This window comes from Hordeum vulgare, chromosome 6H (assembly GCF_904849725.1).
Source record: "Hordeum vulgare subsp. vulgare chromosome 6H, MorexV3_pseudomolecules_assembly, whole genome shotgun sequence".
Taxonomy (NCBI): domain Eukaryota; kingdom Viridiplantae; phylum Streptophyta; class Magnoliopsida; order Poales; family Poaceae; genus Hordeum; species Hordeum vulgare.
In genome coordinates, this window is record NC_058523.1 from 455931319 (window position 1) to 455947009 (window position 15691).

Genomic DNA, 15691 nt, shown 5'->3' on the forward strand with positions numbered 1-15691 from the left:
ATCCTGTGATGGTTCCTTCTCTTTGGGTGTCCACCGCCCGCAACGATACCCGTCGGGCGTTACGGTTCTAGCTGTATTAGTGATGCTATATGTATGACAAGAGATGATGTAGTTTTGCTTATAATTGAATGCATGCTAATTTGAATACTACTTTATTTTACGATTTGGTTTTGCTTATTGAATGCTCAAATTGGAGAGCACTATGCAGAAAAGTCCTACCTAATACTGATGATCATGTTGCTGTAAATGTTGTATGACAATGTTGTAAAGGGTAGTAATTGGTCTCTTCAGCTGCTTTTCAGAGATGGAGTTCTTCACGATTATACTTGAGAAATCCTCCAGCGGGCAGGTGCTGCCGGACAATTTTGTGAAGATGTTGGACGGTCATCGGCCACATAACATGAAGCTGAGGCAGGCCAGCAATGGGCTTCGCAAGCTGTGGGATGTGAAGGTGGCGTTCGACACCGATGGAAGCATGTACCTAGATCGTGGCTGGAAGCAGTTCGTCCGTGCCTACGACCTCGGCACGGGTACTTCCTTGTCTTCAGGTACGACGACAACGCCACGTTCGCCGTGAAGGTGTTCGACACGACTATGTGTCGGAGGCGCTACCAGGACGACGACGATGCCAGTACGCTCTGTCTCTTCTTCCTATCCATTAGGCTATGTCTCACACCCATTTAAAAAAAAACTTTTTTGCATTTGGCAAGGCAATGGGAGCAGGAGCAGCGAGTACTGTGACAGGTGCTATGTCTACGGCAACAGCGACTCTGCCTATAGCAAAAGTAGCAGCGACTCTGGCTACAGCAAAAGTAGCAGCGACGATGGCCTTGCGATGGTGATCCCACAGCTGGGCGACAGGGCCATGCCAATTCTGGTAGAGGAGTACATCCCACAGCCTGGCCTGGGGCTTCGCCGCTCTAAGCGCATCAGGATGATGAAGGAGAAGGTGAAGAAGCAGGAGTGAAGATCTTAAGAACCTGATGGAGCTTTAATCTTTATAGTGTAAACCTTTTAAGTACGATAGTGTTGAACTGCTACTGCACTTTTAAGTATGATGGTGGTGTGCCTGATGAAATTTTGTGCATGCTCATTGATGAAAGATAAAATTATTTCTTTTTGTGCTTGCTCATGGATGCTCCTTGGTTGGTGTATATAACAACCTAAATTAACCCCTAAACCAGCCCCTTTCAAATAAAAACTCAGCTTCAGCCAGGTGCTGACGCGTGGATGCCTTTTGGTCCCGGTTGGTGTCACCAACCGGGACTAAAGGCCCCCCTGCCTGGCCTGGCCGCAGCGGCCACGTGGAGGCCCATCTGTCCCGGTTGGTGTAAGAACTGGGACTAAAGGCCGAGGGCATTAGTAACGACATTTTAGTCCCGGTTCCAAAACCGGGACAGAAGGCCCTTACGAACCAGGACAAAAGGCCCTTTTTCTACTAGTGTAGGTTGCTCATCTATTTGCATATCTAGACAACTTTTTTGTTGCTAACACTAATTTGTTCAAAAGAGATTAAAACTGGTAGTTGCTTATTCGTCCCCTGTAGTCAAACATATCGATCCTTTCACCTCTCCCAAGAGATGATTGAGTAACACCAAACTTCTCCTAGAAAACATGTACAAAACAATTTAAACCATGAAAAGTTGGCTCATGGAATCTGTGAGGATCTTTCTTTGAGAAAATACATGAATTGTCATAGTCGAGCAAACATTCAGGGTTTTATTTCCCATGAACATCTAATCGTATCAAACGGATTGTGAGATTCGATTCTCGAGCTCCTGACGGGTGTGGGGGCTAATGATGAGGTCATATCTTACCGGTAGGACCAGGATGATTTAAACCTAGCAAAATCCCATGGTGTCCAAGCGCACATTCTTCACGCACCGACATACCAACCAACTTGGTCAAGGTTTATTAACTCGAGCTAGTCACCCGAATGCAGATTCACTTGGGACGAAAGGAGCATGATCCCACTCGGGCAAAAGCAACCCAATGACCAGTGCATTAATTAAAGATGTTACCACAACCACGAAGATCTAACATTATATCTAGGCATAAGGAGATCGGTTACTACGAGTAGCTGGTGTGCACTATTGTTGAACTTTAATCACCTGTAACGTAGAAAGCAAAGGAGATAACGAACTCTATATAAGCATCCCTTTAGCGCTTGTTTACGGATTCAGAACCTTGTATACACAAATCACATACATAAGAATACTCTCTCCGAAGAACAAGAATAGGGTTTTTGCCTCCATCATGAGGAGCGTGAACATGTATACATTTTTGCATCACCCCCCACGTCTTGCTTGATCAGCCCTCATTTCTTCCCGTGTCTTACGGTCACAATTCACATCACAATAACACTTATGAGGAAGATGCATCCGTCTTTCTCTTTTAGGGTGCTGTCCAAGACCGCATGGACAAAAGAAGATAACTGAGTCAGCTAGCTAATATCAACCGTAGACGGCACGCGATCTAATAGTTCGGAAGACCACCGATCGAGGCCACCGCCGGTCGACATAGGCTCAGCGGAAAAAAAACAGAACAACTTCCTTTTTTTAGAGGCAAAACGGAACAACTTGAACCTGAAGCGACTTTGAGTTAGTAGTCAGTCGCTAGTCAGTCAGCCCACCGCGGCCGACACGCCCACTGCCCCACTCCACCCCACAACACTTCACCCACCGATTCGCTTCTACCTCCCGTGTCACCGTGACACCAAACCAAACCACCGATCATTTCCACCCGACGCTTCCACCGCCCGAATCCAGCCAGCCAGCCAGCCAAGCGAGGATGTACCGAGATCCCAACCCCTTCGACGAGGGCGCCGACGACAACGCCTTCTCGGTAATCCCCATTTCTCTTCCTCTAGCTAGCATGGCCCGGCTGATAGATCTCGGGCGGGATCTCCCCGCCGAGCTCCGGCGTTTGAATTTTAGCGTGTTCTGACGAGTTGTGCATCTGGTGGTTCCTGCGCAGAATGGGGGAGGACGCGGTGGTGCTGCTGCTGGTGGCGGCGGCAAGTCGCAGTTCCAGTTTCGCCCCACGGAGCCCGTCGGATTCGGCGGCGGCGGCGGCAACGGGGACGCCGCCGTCGACATCCCCCTTGACAACATGAACGTAAGAGAGGATCTTCCATTTGTTGCTGCTGAGGGAGTGGTTGGGCGTGTTTTCTGCTCTACGCTAATATGGTTGCTTTGCAGGGTTCCAATGGCAAGCAGAGTGAGCTCTCGCAGTGGCAGGCAGATCTCAAGAGGCGGGAGGCGGTAAGCTTACGATTGCTTATGCTCCTTCATATGCTGCTCTCTTGGATTCTTACTGTTGATTTGGTACATTACTAGGATGTTAAATTGTTGCAATTTTTCCTCTCCTGTTCGTTGTTCTCAATTTTTGAATTTTTTTTTGTGGGTGAAGGACATCAAGAGGAGGGAGGAAGCTCTCAAGAGCGGTACGCTTCCTACCTGCATTGAGTCTAGACCAGTGGATAAATTGTGCCCTCATGAAACTGTGAATTGAATCTTGTGTTATCATGTAGCTGGGGTGCCCATGGAGGACAAGAACTGGCCGCCGTTCTTCCCGATCATCCACCACGACATTGCCAATGAAATACCAGCCAACGCGCAGCGGTTGCAGTATCTTGCTTTTGCTAGTTGGCTCGGTAACTACACACACACTCATGAGATACCGGTTTTAAGAGGCAGCATTGTTTGTACTTACTGATGATATTTGGGGTTGCAATAATCTACAGGCATCGTGCTTTGCCTCGTTTGGAATTTCATTGCTGTCACAGTCTGTTGGATCCGAGGAGGAGGTGAGCTAAGTACCCTTTTCTAGTTAGTTTTCATGTTCTCTGTGCACGTGCACATATGTACGAATGAGATGTACTTGAATTGCAGTTTGGGTACCAACAAGTGCTAGTCCTATTGTGTATTATGTATTGTAATGCGGCAGACCACTAAATCTTTGGATTTCCTTATGCTTGCAGACTCTAAACTGTTTTTCCTGGCTACTATCTACGGTATGCTTGGAGTACCTTTGTCATACTTGATGTGGTATAGGCCTCTGTACCGTGCTATGAGGTATGCATCTAATAGCCAATGCATTCTGGCTTCCTGCTATGTGTACAGAATAATCTGCACCAGTTCATGCCACTAATTCTGGATTCCACTTCTTATCAGCCTAACATGCATAGTATTGCTAATTAACAACAACCGGAAATTTCTACTAGATGCTTGACTTTACTAAATTCCAGTCTCTGCACTGTACGTTTCCTAGCACTAGTAGTGGCTTTATTTTTAATATCCGGTCAACTTGTTGAACAGAACTGACAGTGCATTCAGCTTTGGGTGGTTTTTCCTCTGTTACATGGTAAGGTCTTGATGAACTCGTGGTTTCTGCTTTCTTCATCTGATATGCTATTTATGTTAGTAACCTGAATAGATTATGTTTTATTTGTTTGATTGTAGCTCCACATTGGCTTTTGTATAATTGCTGCCATTGCTCCGCCAATCGTATTTCGTGGGGAATCATTAACGTAAGATAACTTACCACACTATGTATCACTTCAAGCAATTACTGACTGAGAATTTTAATACGATAGATGGCAACTCTACAGTATCTCAATGTATGAGACTGTTCATTTTTTTACGTGTCTCTGAACAAAATACGATTTATCTGTCATCAGGGGGATACTGGCTGCAATCGATACCTTCTCTGATCATGCATTAGTTGGGGTGAGTAGTTCTATAGATGCTATTCATCCTTGTACAGTTCATATAGTTTCTATATAGAATGAACAGCCGAACATGTTTCCTTTTCTATAAACCATGTCGATACAATTTTGTATGTTCAGTGTACATATATAACATTTACCAACGATCTTTCTTTCAGATATTTTACTTTGTCGGATTTGCCTTGTTTTCACTGGAGACAGTTGTGAGCATTTGGGTTCTTCAGGTCTGTGACTTATCTGCTATCCCCCTCTGCCCCTTGCCTCCTATCCTGCCTTTACTTTATTACGTTCTTCATTCTTTGGTTTCGCACAACCCTCACTCATCTTCGGGTACTATGTCTAAATGGATAAGGAAGTAAAAAAGATACTCATTTATGTGGATTATATAGTTTGAATTCTTATATGCATATATGACATAAATGGAGTCATGGAACAATTGAAGAGGCTAGTAACTTATCTGAAACTAGAAGTACTCTGTATGTTATTTGTTTAATTACTCCTACCCTCTAGCTATCTAACTCTATACATAAATTTCAACAATGTGATCTCTTAAAATTAGGATAATATGGAATATCCAGTTGTGATACTAGTGTTTATTGCTGGAAGAAAGTAATATTAACCAGCAGTCGACCACAGTTTTTCAATCAACTTACCTTTGTTTTTCTAAGTCAGTCAGTCTTCCTTATATTTGTTTCAATACAAAATTTTGTATAATGTATAATTTATTTTACAAGTAAAGCAAGTACAGGAAGATCGAGTGAGCATGCTGCATGCCACATTTAATTAATATTCCTTTTTCCTTTATGTCGTCAACCTATGCATATAGAACTATGGTGGTTGCCAAGTTCCTTGCAGCGCAAAATACCAGCAGCTCAGCACTTACTTGATCTTGCTCTAATTTTGGTGCATGCAGAGAGTATACATGTATTTCAGAGGGCACAAGTGAAGCGGGCAACAGAAGAAATTTACAGAAGTCCACCAGTGTTATCGGAGCGTTCTGCAGTTCTGTGCATACATATGAGTACATGCCATTCTTTGTGCGTTATGGTAGTTATGGGAATAATTTGCCTCAGAAATTCAGAAGTTTGTTTATTTGTTGGAAGGGTAGAAGTGTAGCACCGTTGTATTAGTGTTATCTCTGCAACTATCTGTTGTTTAAAGCCTTGGATCTTACCTATATAAACTGCATGTTGTTTGAATCCTAGCATTTTGGCTCGCTGGTTTGTTTGCACATTTGACTGGTCTGCTGGTGATCTGCCGTCTTCTGTGAGGGCCATGGTAGTTGAAACCTAAACCATACGAGGTTCACATTTTTTTTTAGAAAAGGAGGCTGAGTCCTGGCCTCTCGATGCATGCAACCATTTATTTAAATAAAGTGAATCCAGTCTAAGCAAATCCAAAAAACAGAAAAATAAAATAAAAGATACAAGGCGCCATCCGTGCCACAGCCAGCAAAGGTAATAAGCCTAGACGACTAGCCACCTATCCTATTATTGTGCCGTCATCCAAACCGGTTGAAGATACCCTGAGCTATCATCTTCCAACAGGCACACCCAGTAACCAAAAGCTCCCTAGCTTTCACAGGAGTGAGTAATGACCACATGCGGATCAAGACATTAGCCCTGAAGATAACCTGCAAAAAGTTGATATAGCTATATCTGTTAAACACTAAATCATTTATGCAGTTTCATGTAGCCCAAAGTAGAAAGCTCCCTAGCTTCCACAGGAGTGAGTAATGACCACGTGCGGATCAAGACAATAGCCCTGAAGATAACCTGCAAAAAGTTGATATAGCTATATCTGTTAAACACTAAATCATTTCTGCAGTTTCATGTAGCCCAAAGTAGTGCAGAGGTTCCCACACGAATAAGCTGTGTAATTCCAAAGTCAGCCCCCTTTAACCACGCCCCAAATAACGTCTTAATGTTGTTAGGAGGACTGATATTGAAAGCACTGTGAATCAAACACCATAAAAGTTTAGCCAACGGGCAATCTAGAAAAAGGTGCTTAATGGTTTCTCTATTCTGAAAGAAGCTGCATCTTTGGTTGCCTTAGTATGTGCCTTGTGAGGCGATGTCGAATAAATCTTCCAGGCTTCATTGCAGATTCTAATTCTTATGAAGAAGGCAAAAGTTAGATGTCCTTACATTTATTTTTCAAACCATGATGTCCTTCTAGCCTTCACTGAATCCCCCTCTGTATACAAAATGAAACATGAGAATATATAACAGAAGTTTGATTGCACTTGTGCCATAACAAGAAATTAAAGAAAATTCACTTCATGGACAGAAAATATTACATGAGGTTGGACTTCATAGAAAATTTTCTTCAAAACTCTACAAAGTATGAACCAAACAAGATGCATGACAAAAGGTCCTAAGGAATGGAATCCTCCAAAGTTTAACGTAATTCCTGTAATCAAAGAAGAGGTCCTCGATCTTCTCGTCTCCAGCGATTTACACTTGTTACGTTGCTTGATTCTGTACTAATGTGCAGCGGAAAATGATATAGATTACGGTAATCCACAAAGGTGCTCAGGCTAAGATGCTTTGAATGAACAGTAAATTCAGAAAAATAGCAAAAAAACTGTTTTTCTTCATCCATTCTTTTTATAGGGTATTGTCGTCCATTCTAGGAGCATGCAATTTTTTGTGCAAAAATGACATTTAAGGAGGTCATGCAAAAAAAATCAGGTCTAGTCAGTGCAGTTTTCCAAAGTTTCTTTGAGCGTCTTTTTTTTCATGACTTCCTCAGATGTCCTGACAACATGAAATTTTGCACGTGTCTTGCACGCTCAAGCATCTTGGGTGTAAAAAAATCTAATTATTCTAAACTTTTTGCTGTTTATTACGATTTTACTGTTCATATGTAGGTGTAGATGAGCCTGTGCTCAGAGTAGCCACTCCCGATTCCTTCGCCTTACTCTGTCCATGGATGTGCCTCTATTTTCCTCTAATCAATGATGAGTTATGGTTTCGGTTTTCATCCGTTTTTCATTAATTAACTGCGTAATTCTTTTCTGCTTAATTAATCGATGAAGTAAATCTTTTGCCTCCGTTTAAAAAAACACAATGAGTTATGGTTCTATGACTTATGTTCCTCGAAGGAGTCAAAAGGAATTCTACTTGGAGGGTGCATGTGAAAACTGTTTCTTCAGTTTAATGCGTATATGCTATGGAATGTCTCGTACGGCCATTGGCCATCCAATGACTTGGGGATGCTGACATGGCACATACCTGTGGCCACACGCTGACACATGGACTGCTTCTGGAAAAAGATAAACGTACATATGGTCTACAGCTTGGTGAAGTAGGCATCAGCCATATCCTCTCCAACTCTCGGCGATCAATTTCCAGCCTCCATTACCTCATCTACATCCAGCCATCCCAGCTCTGCCACGTGGCACAACCATATCTAGATCCATGGAACCACCACCAAGCTTTCCTCCAAGCGTCTCTGGCCATCATAATTCAAGCACCAACTAGTTAGTAAAGACAAAACAGGCACAAGTATACCGCAGGACATTAAATCGTAAACGACGTATACGGGAATTTTAAGTGTGCATCTCTCGTGTATTTGGCAGCTACCAAACAAGCAACAAGCAAATTAATTTTCAGCAAAGAGCACTAGCAAGTTTATATTCTAACCAATATAGGTTTAAAAACATCACCAGGAAATGCCATGATCATAAAATGGACTCAGAAGCTTTTCGTAGTAAGAAAGGTTAGTGTCCAGGGAAAGAATACAGACAAAATACTATTGTTTGGAATTGTAGGAAGAACTCATTTTCAGATCACTATAAGCTGCCCCTGATATCACCAGAAAAGAAAAGGAAAAAAAGAAGGAAAATAGGGGTACCACATCATCACCATCTCATTTCCCTCCTTATGTTTTCTTAGCTCTTATCTCCACAGTTCTTTCATCAAGCTCTCTCTTCTCCTCAAGCCTCAGTTACAAGGCTTGAAGGGGAGAAGAGCAGCTCCAAGAGGTTGGGCAGCAAACATGGCATTCTGCAGCCCACACACCACCACATCCCTGCGCTCCCCATGCACCACCATCCCAAACTCAGGCTTCAGGCAGAACCAAGTCATCCTCTTCACAACCAGAAGCAGCAGGAGGAGTACCACGAGGCATGGAGCAAGGACCTTCCAGGTCTCATGCGCAGTTGAGAAGCCAATAGTGATTGGCCTGGCAGCAGACTCGGGATGTGGGAAATCCACCTTCATGCGCCGGCTCACCAGCGTGTTTGGAGGTGCTGCAGAGCCACCCAAGGGCGGCAACCCAGACTCGAACACGCTCATCAGCGACACGACGACGGTCATATGCCTTGATGACTACCATTCCTTGGACAGAACCGGGAGGAAGGAGAAAGGTGTGACTGCCCTGGACCCCAAGGCAAACGACTTTGATCTCATGTATGAGCAAGTGAAGGCAATCAAAGAAGGCAAGGCTATTGAGAAGCCAATCTACAACCACGTCACTGGCCTCCTCGACCCGGCGGAGCTCATCCAGCCCCCCAAGATCTTCGTCATCGAGGGTTTGCACCCAATGTGAGTTCACATTCTACCCCCATGCTTCTCCCATCTGTTGCAGTATTTGGTGTCTGTTTTTCTCTCTTTCTTCATCATATTCCAGTAGCTGTTGGGTAAGTCGTTATCATAAAATATTTTGAATCACAGCAGCAACTTCTGTTTAAGTCTCTACAAAATATTCAATTCCTTGATGCTTAACAGCCAGCAGTATTTCCCGACTAAATAAGCATGATCATTTTGCAAGCTGTAACAAGCAGAATTTTTTAAACCAGGTATGACGAACGTGTGAGAGACCTCCTTGACTTCAGCATCTACTTAGACATCAGCAATGAGGTTAAGTTCGCATGGAAAATTCAGGTGAGCTGAACAGCAAGGTTTAGATGTTTCAATGGATTTTCTTGCTGTTATCTATCTTTAAAAAACAATCACCGGCACTTTTGCAGAGAGACATGGCAGAGCGTGGGCACAGTCTTGAAAGCATCAAGGCTAGCATCGAAGCCAGGAAACCTGATTTTGATGCCTTTATTGGTACTGCCTTTTTACCAACTAATCACAACAAGTGTTTTCCATTAACCAAAAATAAATAAAAGATGGCATGTAAACTCACCACTTGCTATGACAGATCCGCAGAAGCAATACGCTGATGCTGTGATTGAAGTTCTGCCAACCCAGCTGATTCCTGATGACAACGAAGGAAAGGTGCTGCGTGTTAAATTGATCATGAAAGAAGGCGTTAAGTTCTTCAACCCGGTTTACCTCTTCGATGAAGGATCAACCATCAACTGGATCCCTTGTGGAAGAAAGCTTACATGCTCTTACCCTGGCATCAAATTTTCCTATGGCCCAGACACTTACTTCGGCCAAGAGGTACTCATCTTGGTTTATTTGCCCTTTTGTGTCCAACGAGTAATGTTAACTGCTGTTACTTGGATAATAAATCTAAAGAAACCTAGCAAGTAGGACAAAGTAGGACAAAAAAGAGAGGGCTCCAAAACCATTCTTGGACTAGAGATCAACTATTCACCGAGTAGAACAATTCTAGCTGTCAACCAGGTCCTGCCTTAGACAATGCTGTACAATCTTAGTGTTTGTTTGTTTACTTCAGGTATCGGTGCTGGAGATGGATGGGCAATTTGACAGACTAGATGAACTCATCTATGTTGAGAGCCACCTAAGCAACCTCTCAACCAAGTTCTACGGGGAGGTGACACAGCAAATGCTAAAGCATGCAGACTTCCCAGGCAGCAACAATGGAACAGGTCTCTTCCAAACTATCGTAGGACTGAAGATTAGAGATCTCTATGAACAGATCATTGCTGAGAGGGCCGGCGTTCCTGCTGAAGCAGCAAAAGTTTGATGAGCCCCAAATTCAAGTTCATGAATCATTTCATCACCAACTCAATGAGAATGAGCATCCTCACGTTTCTTGTGACTAGTTTGAATATATTACAGCTAGAAGACGGTAGAAAGTTCACTGCAGAACTCATGAAAACCTGCATTTTGAACTTCTCGAAAATCCTCTCCATGATGAGAGTCTCTTATGTCTCCTCTTAACACATTTCAATGTACATCTTCTCCCATGTTTCAATGCAGAAAATACATGTGCTTGCTAGAATCAAAAGCGGTTGCTTTTATCTAGCGTGTCCTTTTTTTGGCTGTTACTGCTGATCACGACTAACATTCATAAAAGGCCATTTAAGAAATCTGAAAAAATGGAGGTGGATTTGTAGAGAATTGTGAAAAATTATGAGGACATTTGGATATTCGGTACAGTGTTCTAGCAAATCACCCTGTGTGTGGAACTGTATATCTGACACTGATAACAAGTAGTCCTTAATCATCCACTAACAAACGTATCATATGTGAATGTGATAACAGGACTGGTTATGAACTTAAGGCATAACAATCATGTCATTATTATGGAAAAGGTACATTGTGCTACTTTCAAGAAATGATTCATAAACCTACTGTGCGGAATTGCAGATGTGAAACTGAGAATAATGTAGAAGTACAGGATCATTCGCTATCAATGTGTAACGACTAATGACAAGAAAATGGTTACAAACCTAAGTTATGTCAGTTATGATCTTATAAAAGGTACATGCTGCTACTCACTTTCTCATCCAAAATTCAACGAAATAGACTAACAAAAAACCATGAAGGGAGCTTCAGAACAAAAAATGGCCAGCCTCATGTAACTAGTAACTAGATTAAAGGGCAGTTTTCTATGCAAAATACATAAATTTTAACAGTACAGTGCAACAATCAGCAAGCTAAGGGGAATTCTCGGTGCGTAAGTGTGAGAAGTTGCAGGCCACGCAATCTTAAGAGAGATGCACATAGATATCTCCAAACAACAGGAGAGCACAAGCACAAACATTCACATCAATAGCATGATTAATCCGTACAATGCGAGTATGTCCATATGAGATACTACGAAGTGACAATAGGCTCAGTAGTGACATTACAGTAAGCAACTGAATGTAGACGGCTGTTCCAGGTAGAAATTGTGACTTATTTCGCTACAATCATCAAAAGAAAAGAGGTGGATGAACCGATATCGGCGATGGCAATGGTCGGCGTGCCAATGTCACCCTGGAGTTCAGTCCAAACCCTTCACCGTTGGGTGTTGCCTCCCACCCTGGTGGTAGTGGCCTCCTCCAGGCACGGCAGTTGGGCACGCCAACATAAACTCGGTTCTCCTCCACTCCGCAGTTCCCCACGTCCACACAAGCCACGGTGCTCCTCCCGGCAATGTCCACGAACAAGGTGTAAGCCCCAATGTTGTCCACTTCCTCCCACATCATGTGGACCAAATCAAGAGCGTACACACCGACCTTGTTCACCCTAGGTACACGGAACACCACAGGGCCCAAATTTGCTTCAAGCATGAAGAGCACCAGCAGCAGCCGATCCCCGGCAGCAACCAAATGCGGCCCGAATCGCAATCTGTCGAATGTGGTGGCGTCCGGGAGGCCGGTGGTTGGCAGCAATTGGACGGCCTGGTTCGAAGGGGCGCCACCAAGGTGGAACTCCAGTATCTGCGCGCGGTCGGTCAGACCGAGGACGCGCCCACGGAATTCGAGGACGGTTGTGACGATGGAGGCGGCGCGGGGGAGGGCGTGCTTGGTCCAGTTGGGGCGGGCGTTGTTGTTGTTGGGGATTGGATGCTCGGGGAAGGGGAGCGAGAAGAAGGCGTGCATGGAGTGGAAGAGCAGGAGGTGGGAGGGCGCGAGCGCGGCGTAGTGATAGGGGAAGTGCGGGGAAGGGAGCTGGAGCGCGCGGCGCTCGGCACCGGTGAGGGCATCGACGAGGTGTAGGCTATTAAAGACGCCCCGGTGGAGGAGGATGAGGTGGCCGCGTGAGACGGAGAGGAGCGTGGCGCCGTCCGCCGGGGCGGGGATGGGGTAGGAGAGGGACTGGGGGGCGACGAGCGGGGAGAAGGGCACCAGGCGGAAGTCGGGGCAGAGGAGGAGGAGCGGCGGGACGCGGGGGCGGATGAGATCGGCGGCGGAGGCGCGGAGCAGGCTTCGCCAGGGATGGCACGTCCCCGCAAAGGCGTAGAGCGACCGGATGCAGGGAAGGAGGCCCCGCAGCACCTCCGCCAGTGGCAGCTCCGGCAGGTTGGCCCAGTCGCGGTACGGCATCGGAGGTGTCTCGCCCACGGCCACGGCCACGGCGGTCGGCGGCGGGGAACGGCCGGGTTCGAGTGTTTCACGGTGGGGGCAGGCGGGCAGCACAGTTGGTTAGGATCCGATCCGCCGTGCCGGTGCTTAGGTGTTGACTAGGCGACGACTCAGTAGCGACTCGCGAGCAAACCTGGCCACAGCCCACATGTTGCCGGCCCGGCCTGGCTTAGACTACCCACATTCCATCAACATAGGGCTATAGCCTCCATATGTTACTAGTTTAAAAGAAAAGATGCGTTTTGGAGGTCGAGCTTTATGGAGGCCGAGCTCTATGAAGATCTTTATTTTTGAAAAATTTAAATTCAAATTTTTGTGGTTTAAATTTTTTAAAAAAATATATGCATGTAAGGATGTAACCTACATTTGTGTAAAAATTCATGATGAAATACCTTGAGTTGCGACCTGTACAAAAAAGATAAATTCGTGGCCTGGAAGGATGAATAGTATCATGTCTTAAACAACCCCAGATTTATCTTTTTTGCATAGCCCTCATTTCAATGCATTTTGAACTGAAAATTTACACACATGTGTGTTATATCTTCATGTATATCTGTATTTTTTCGGAATTTTTTAAAATGTAAAAATATGAATTTTGATGAAATTTCAAATTTGAATTTGGAGGCCTCATTGGAGGCCGAGCTTCAAAAGGGATTTCCGGTCTAAAAGCAACTTTAACAGTCACGCTATGACACGGCGTGTTAATTTTTTTACAGCGCTGAAATCCGTATTTTTTGCAAGCGGCAGGCCGTCCGTTCCAGTAGACACGGTAAAATGGGGCGCCACATTGACGCTCCAGCGTCCGCTGCAAAAAACAGCGCGTGCGAACAACCAACTGGATCCCATGTGTTGCTTTGAAGCCTCCCATGTTTTCTACGGTTGCTTTCATGCCGTCTATGTCTTCAATGCCTCCGAAGCTACCCATGCCTCCCAATCCTCCCATGGTAGCTCCCATGCCTCCGAAGCCTCCCATGCCCATGGATCTTTTTTGGGCCAAGACTTCATCACGAGAAAGATTGATGAACTCCTTTTGCCTATCATCAAAGGTAGATGTGTCCATGAAGAACAAGTGTTTCTCCCATTCCAATAATCTAGCTCGCTCCTCCATGGTCAATTTCTTCTCCTCCAAGGTCACCTTCCTCTCCTCGGTCGCCACCCTCCTTTCCTCGGCCGCCAACCTCCTCTCCTCGGCCATCACATGTTGGCTCCTTGCCATCCTCCGCACCTCGGTTGCTTCCTTTCTTGCCGCTAAAAGAGCATCCATAGCATTCGTTAACTCATCATCACCTCTCCTCTTCTTCTCTACTTTTGCTTCTTTCTTACTTCCATTTGGTCTTTTTGGCTTGGAGTAGGCAATCGAGTTTGGTGTAGGGCTCCTATTGCCATCATCACTTGATGCCTCCTCATCATCCAAATCAATAGTTGCCTTGCTTTTATTGTTCTCCTCTTGGTCATCACGGGCCTTCCACTTCTCTATATCCTTCAACACATCGTAGCAATGGGGCAACACAAATGCTCTCCCTTTCTTGATCTTGCCTTTCTTGTTCTTCTTCTCTTCTCCTAGAAATAGGTCTTGCGTAATATTGAGCTACAAATCAGAGAACAAGTTATTAGCATATAAAATACCAAAGAAGAAGCATGAACGTCGAACATAAAGAAATGTCACTTACCCTATGTCTATCATTAGTGCCACTTGGGATTATCGTGTCAACCGAATTCATTGTCGCCGTGAAAGCACAATTGCTCCCTAGGGTGGTTTTGATAGTTGATCACAACATATGCATCATTGGACTAATATGTTTATCCAAGTATATTTCAGAAAAGTTCAAAAGATGCTATGGCTAAAGGCTTATGTGGAGATTCCCCTTGATGCAAGAAAGGAATATGATTGGCTCAAGCTTCAAGCTAGAAGACTCCTCATTTTATATTTGTGAGAAATCACTTTTGAGTCAATAGGAAAGTCAATACTATTAAAAGGGGGTGAGGTATTAAAATGAACTAGTTGCTCAAATTCTCTAAGTTAGCCACCAAAATACTCAGTCATTTTTCCCCACATAACCACTTTGTCCAAAACCACATACTCAAATTCGGTGCCACCAAGTTTTCCATTTCAGCCCCATCGAGTTTGACCTCAGACAGAACTCTAGCCACTTCAACCAAATCGGTGCAACCGAAACCATATTGGTGCTACCGAGTTTGGCTGACCAACTTTCGGTTGCCTCGGTACGCAAAATCGGAATTTCCGAGTTTGAGTATGGGTGTCACCGAGTTTGATCATCTGACCGTCGGTCACTTTTTAGGTGCCATCGAGTTGTGTATATCGGTCTCACCGAGATTCAAAAGTTGTTGCCTTTAGTGCATGTCGGTACCACCGAGTTTGCCACTTTGGATGTAACGGTTGGATTTTGTGTGCTGCCTATATATACCCCTTCACCAACCTCTCATTTGTGGGAGAAGCACATCGAACATACACTTCATATCCAGATTCATTTTTCCGAGAGAGAGCCACCTACTCATGTGTTGAGACCAAGATATTTCACTCCGATCATTTGAAACTTGATCTCTAGCCTCCCCAAACTGTTTTCCACCAAATCAATCTCTCCTACCATGCCTATTATGCGAGAGAGTGATTTTGTGTTGAGGATACTATCTTTAGAAGCACAAGAGCAAGGAGTTCATTGTTCTACCCCATCTATTAACTTTTGGAGGGTGGATCCTCCTAGATTGGTTAGGTGTCGCTTGGG

The 15691-nt window shown here is 44.6% G+C and overlaps 3 protein-coding genes across 3 annotated transcripts; 2 read left to right on the forward strand and 1 right to left on the reverse strand.

Annotated features, from left to right (window-relative positions):
* The first annotated feature begins 2628 nt into the window (after positions 1-2628).
* Positions 2629-5928, forward strand: LOC123404303 (secretory carrier-associated membrane protein 5-like). The gene is made up of 12 exons (XM_045098228.1): positions 2629-2844; positions 2977-3117; positions 3201-3263; positions 3412-3445; positions 3533-3655; positions 3746-3808; positions 3983-4076; positions 4320-4365; positions 4464-4531; positions 4682-4730; positions 4888-4953; positions 5643-5928. Exons 1-12 carry the CDS (start codon positions 2791-2793, stop codon positions 5673-5675), a joined length of 834 nt encoding a protein of 277 aa, XP_044954163.1. The 5' UTR covers positions 2629-2790; the 3' UTR covers positions 5676-5928.
* Positions 5929-8563: 2635 nt separating this feature from the next.
* On the forward strand, positions 8564-10895 carry LOC123404301 (phosphoribulokinase, chloroplastic). Its single transcript, XM_045098226.1, has 5 exons — positions 8564-9279; positions 9534-9618; positions 9705-9789; positions 9884-10128; positions 10367-10895. The coding sequence occupies exons 1-5, from the start codon at positions 8732-8734 to the stop codon at positions 10616-10618; spliced, it is 1215 nt and encodes a 404-aa protein (XP_044954161.1). The 5' UTR covers positions 8564-8731; the 3' UTR covers positions 10619-10895.
* Positions 10896-11630: 735 nt separating this feature from the next.
* Positions 11631-13021, reverse strand: LOC123404302. Its single transcript, XM_045098227.1, has one exon. It carries the CDS (start codon positions 12906-12908, stop codon positions 11793-11795), a length of 1116 nt encoding a protein of 371 aa, XP_044954162.1. The 5' UTR covers positions 12909-13021; the 3' UTR covers positions 11631-11792.
* Between the last annotated feature and the right edge of the window lie 2670 nt (positions 13022-15691).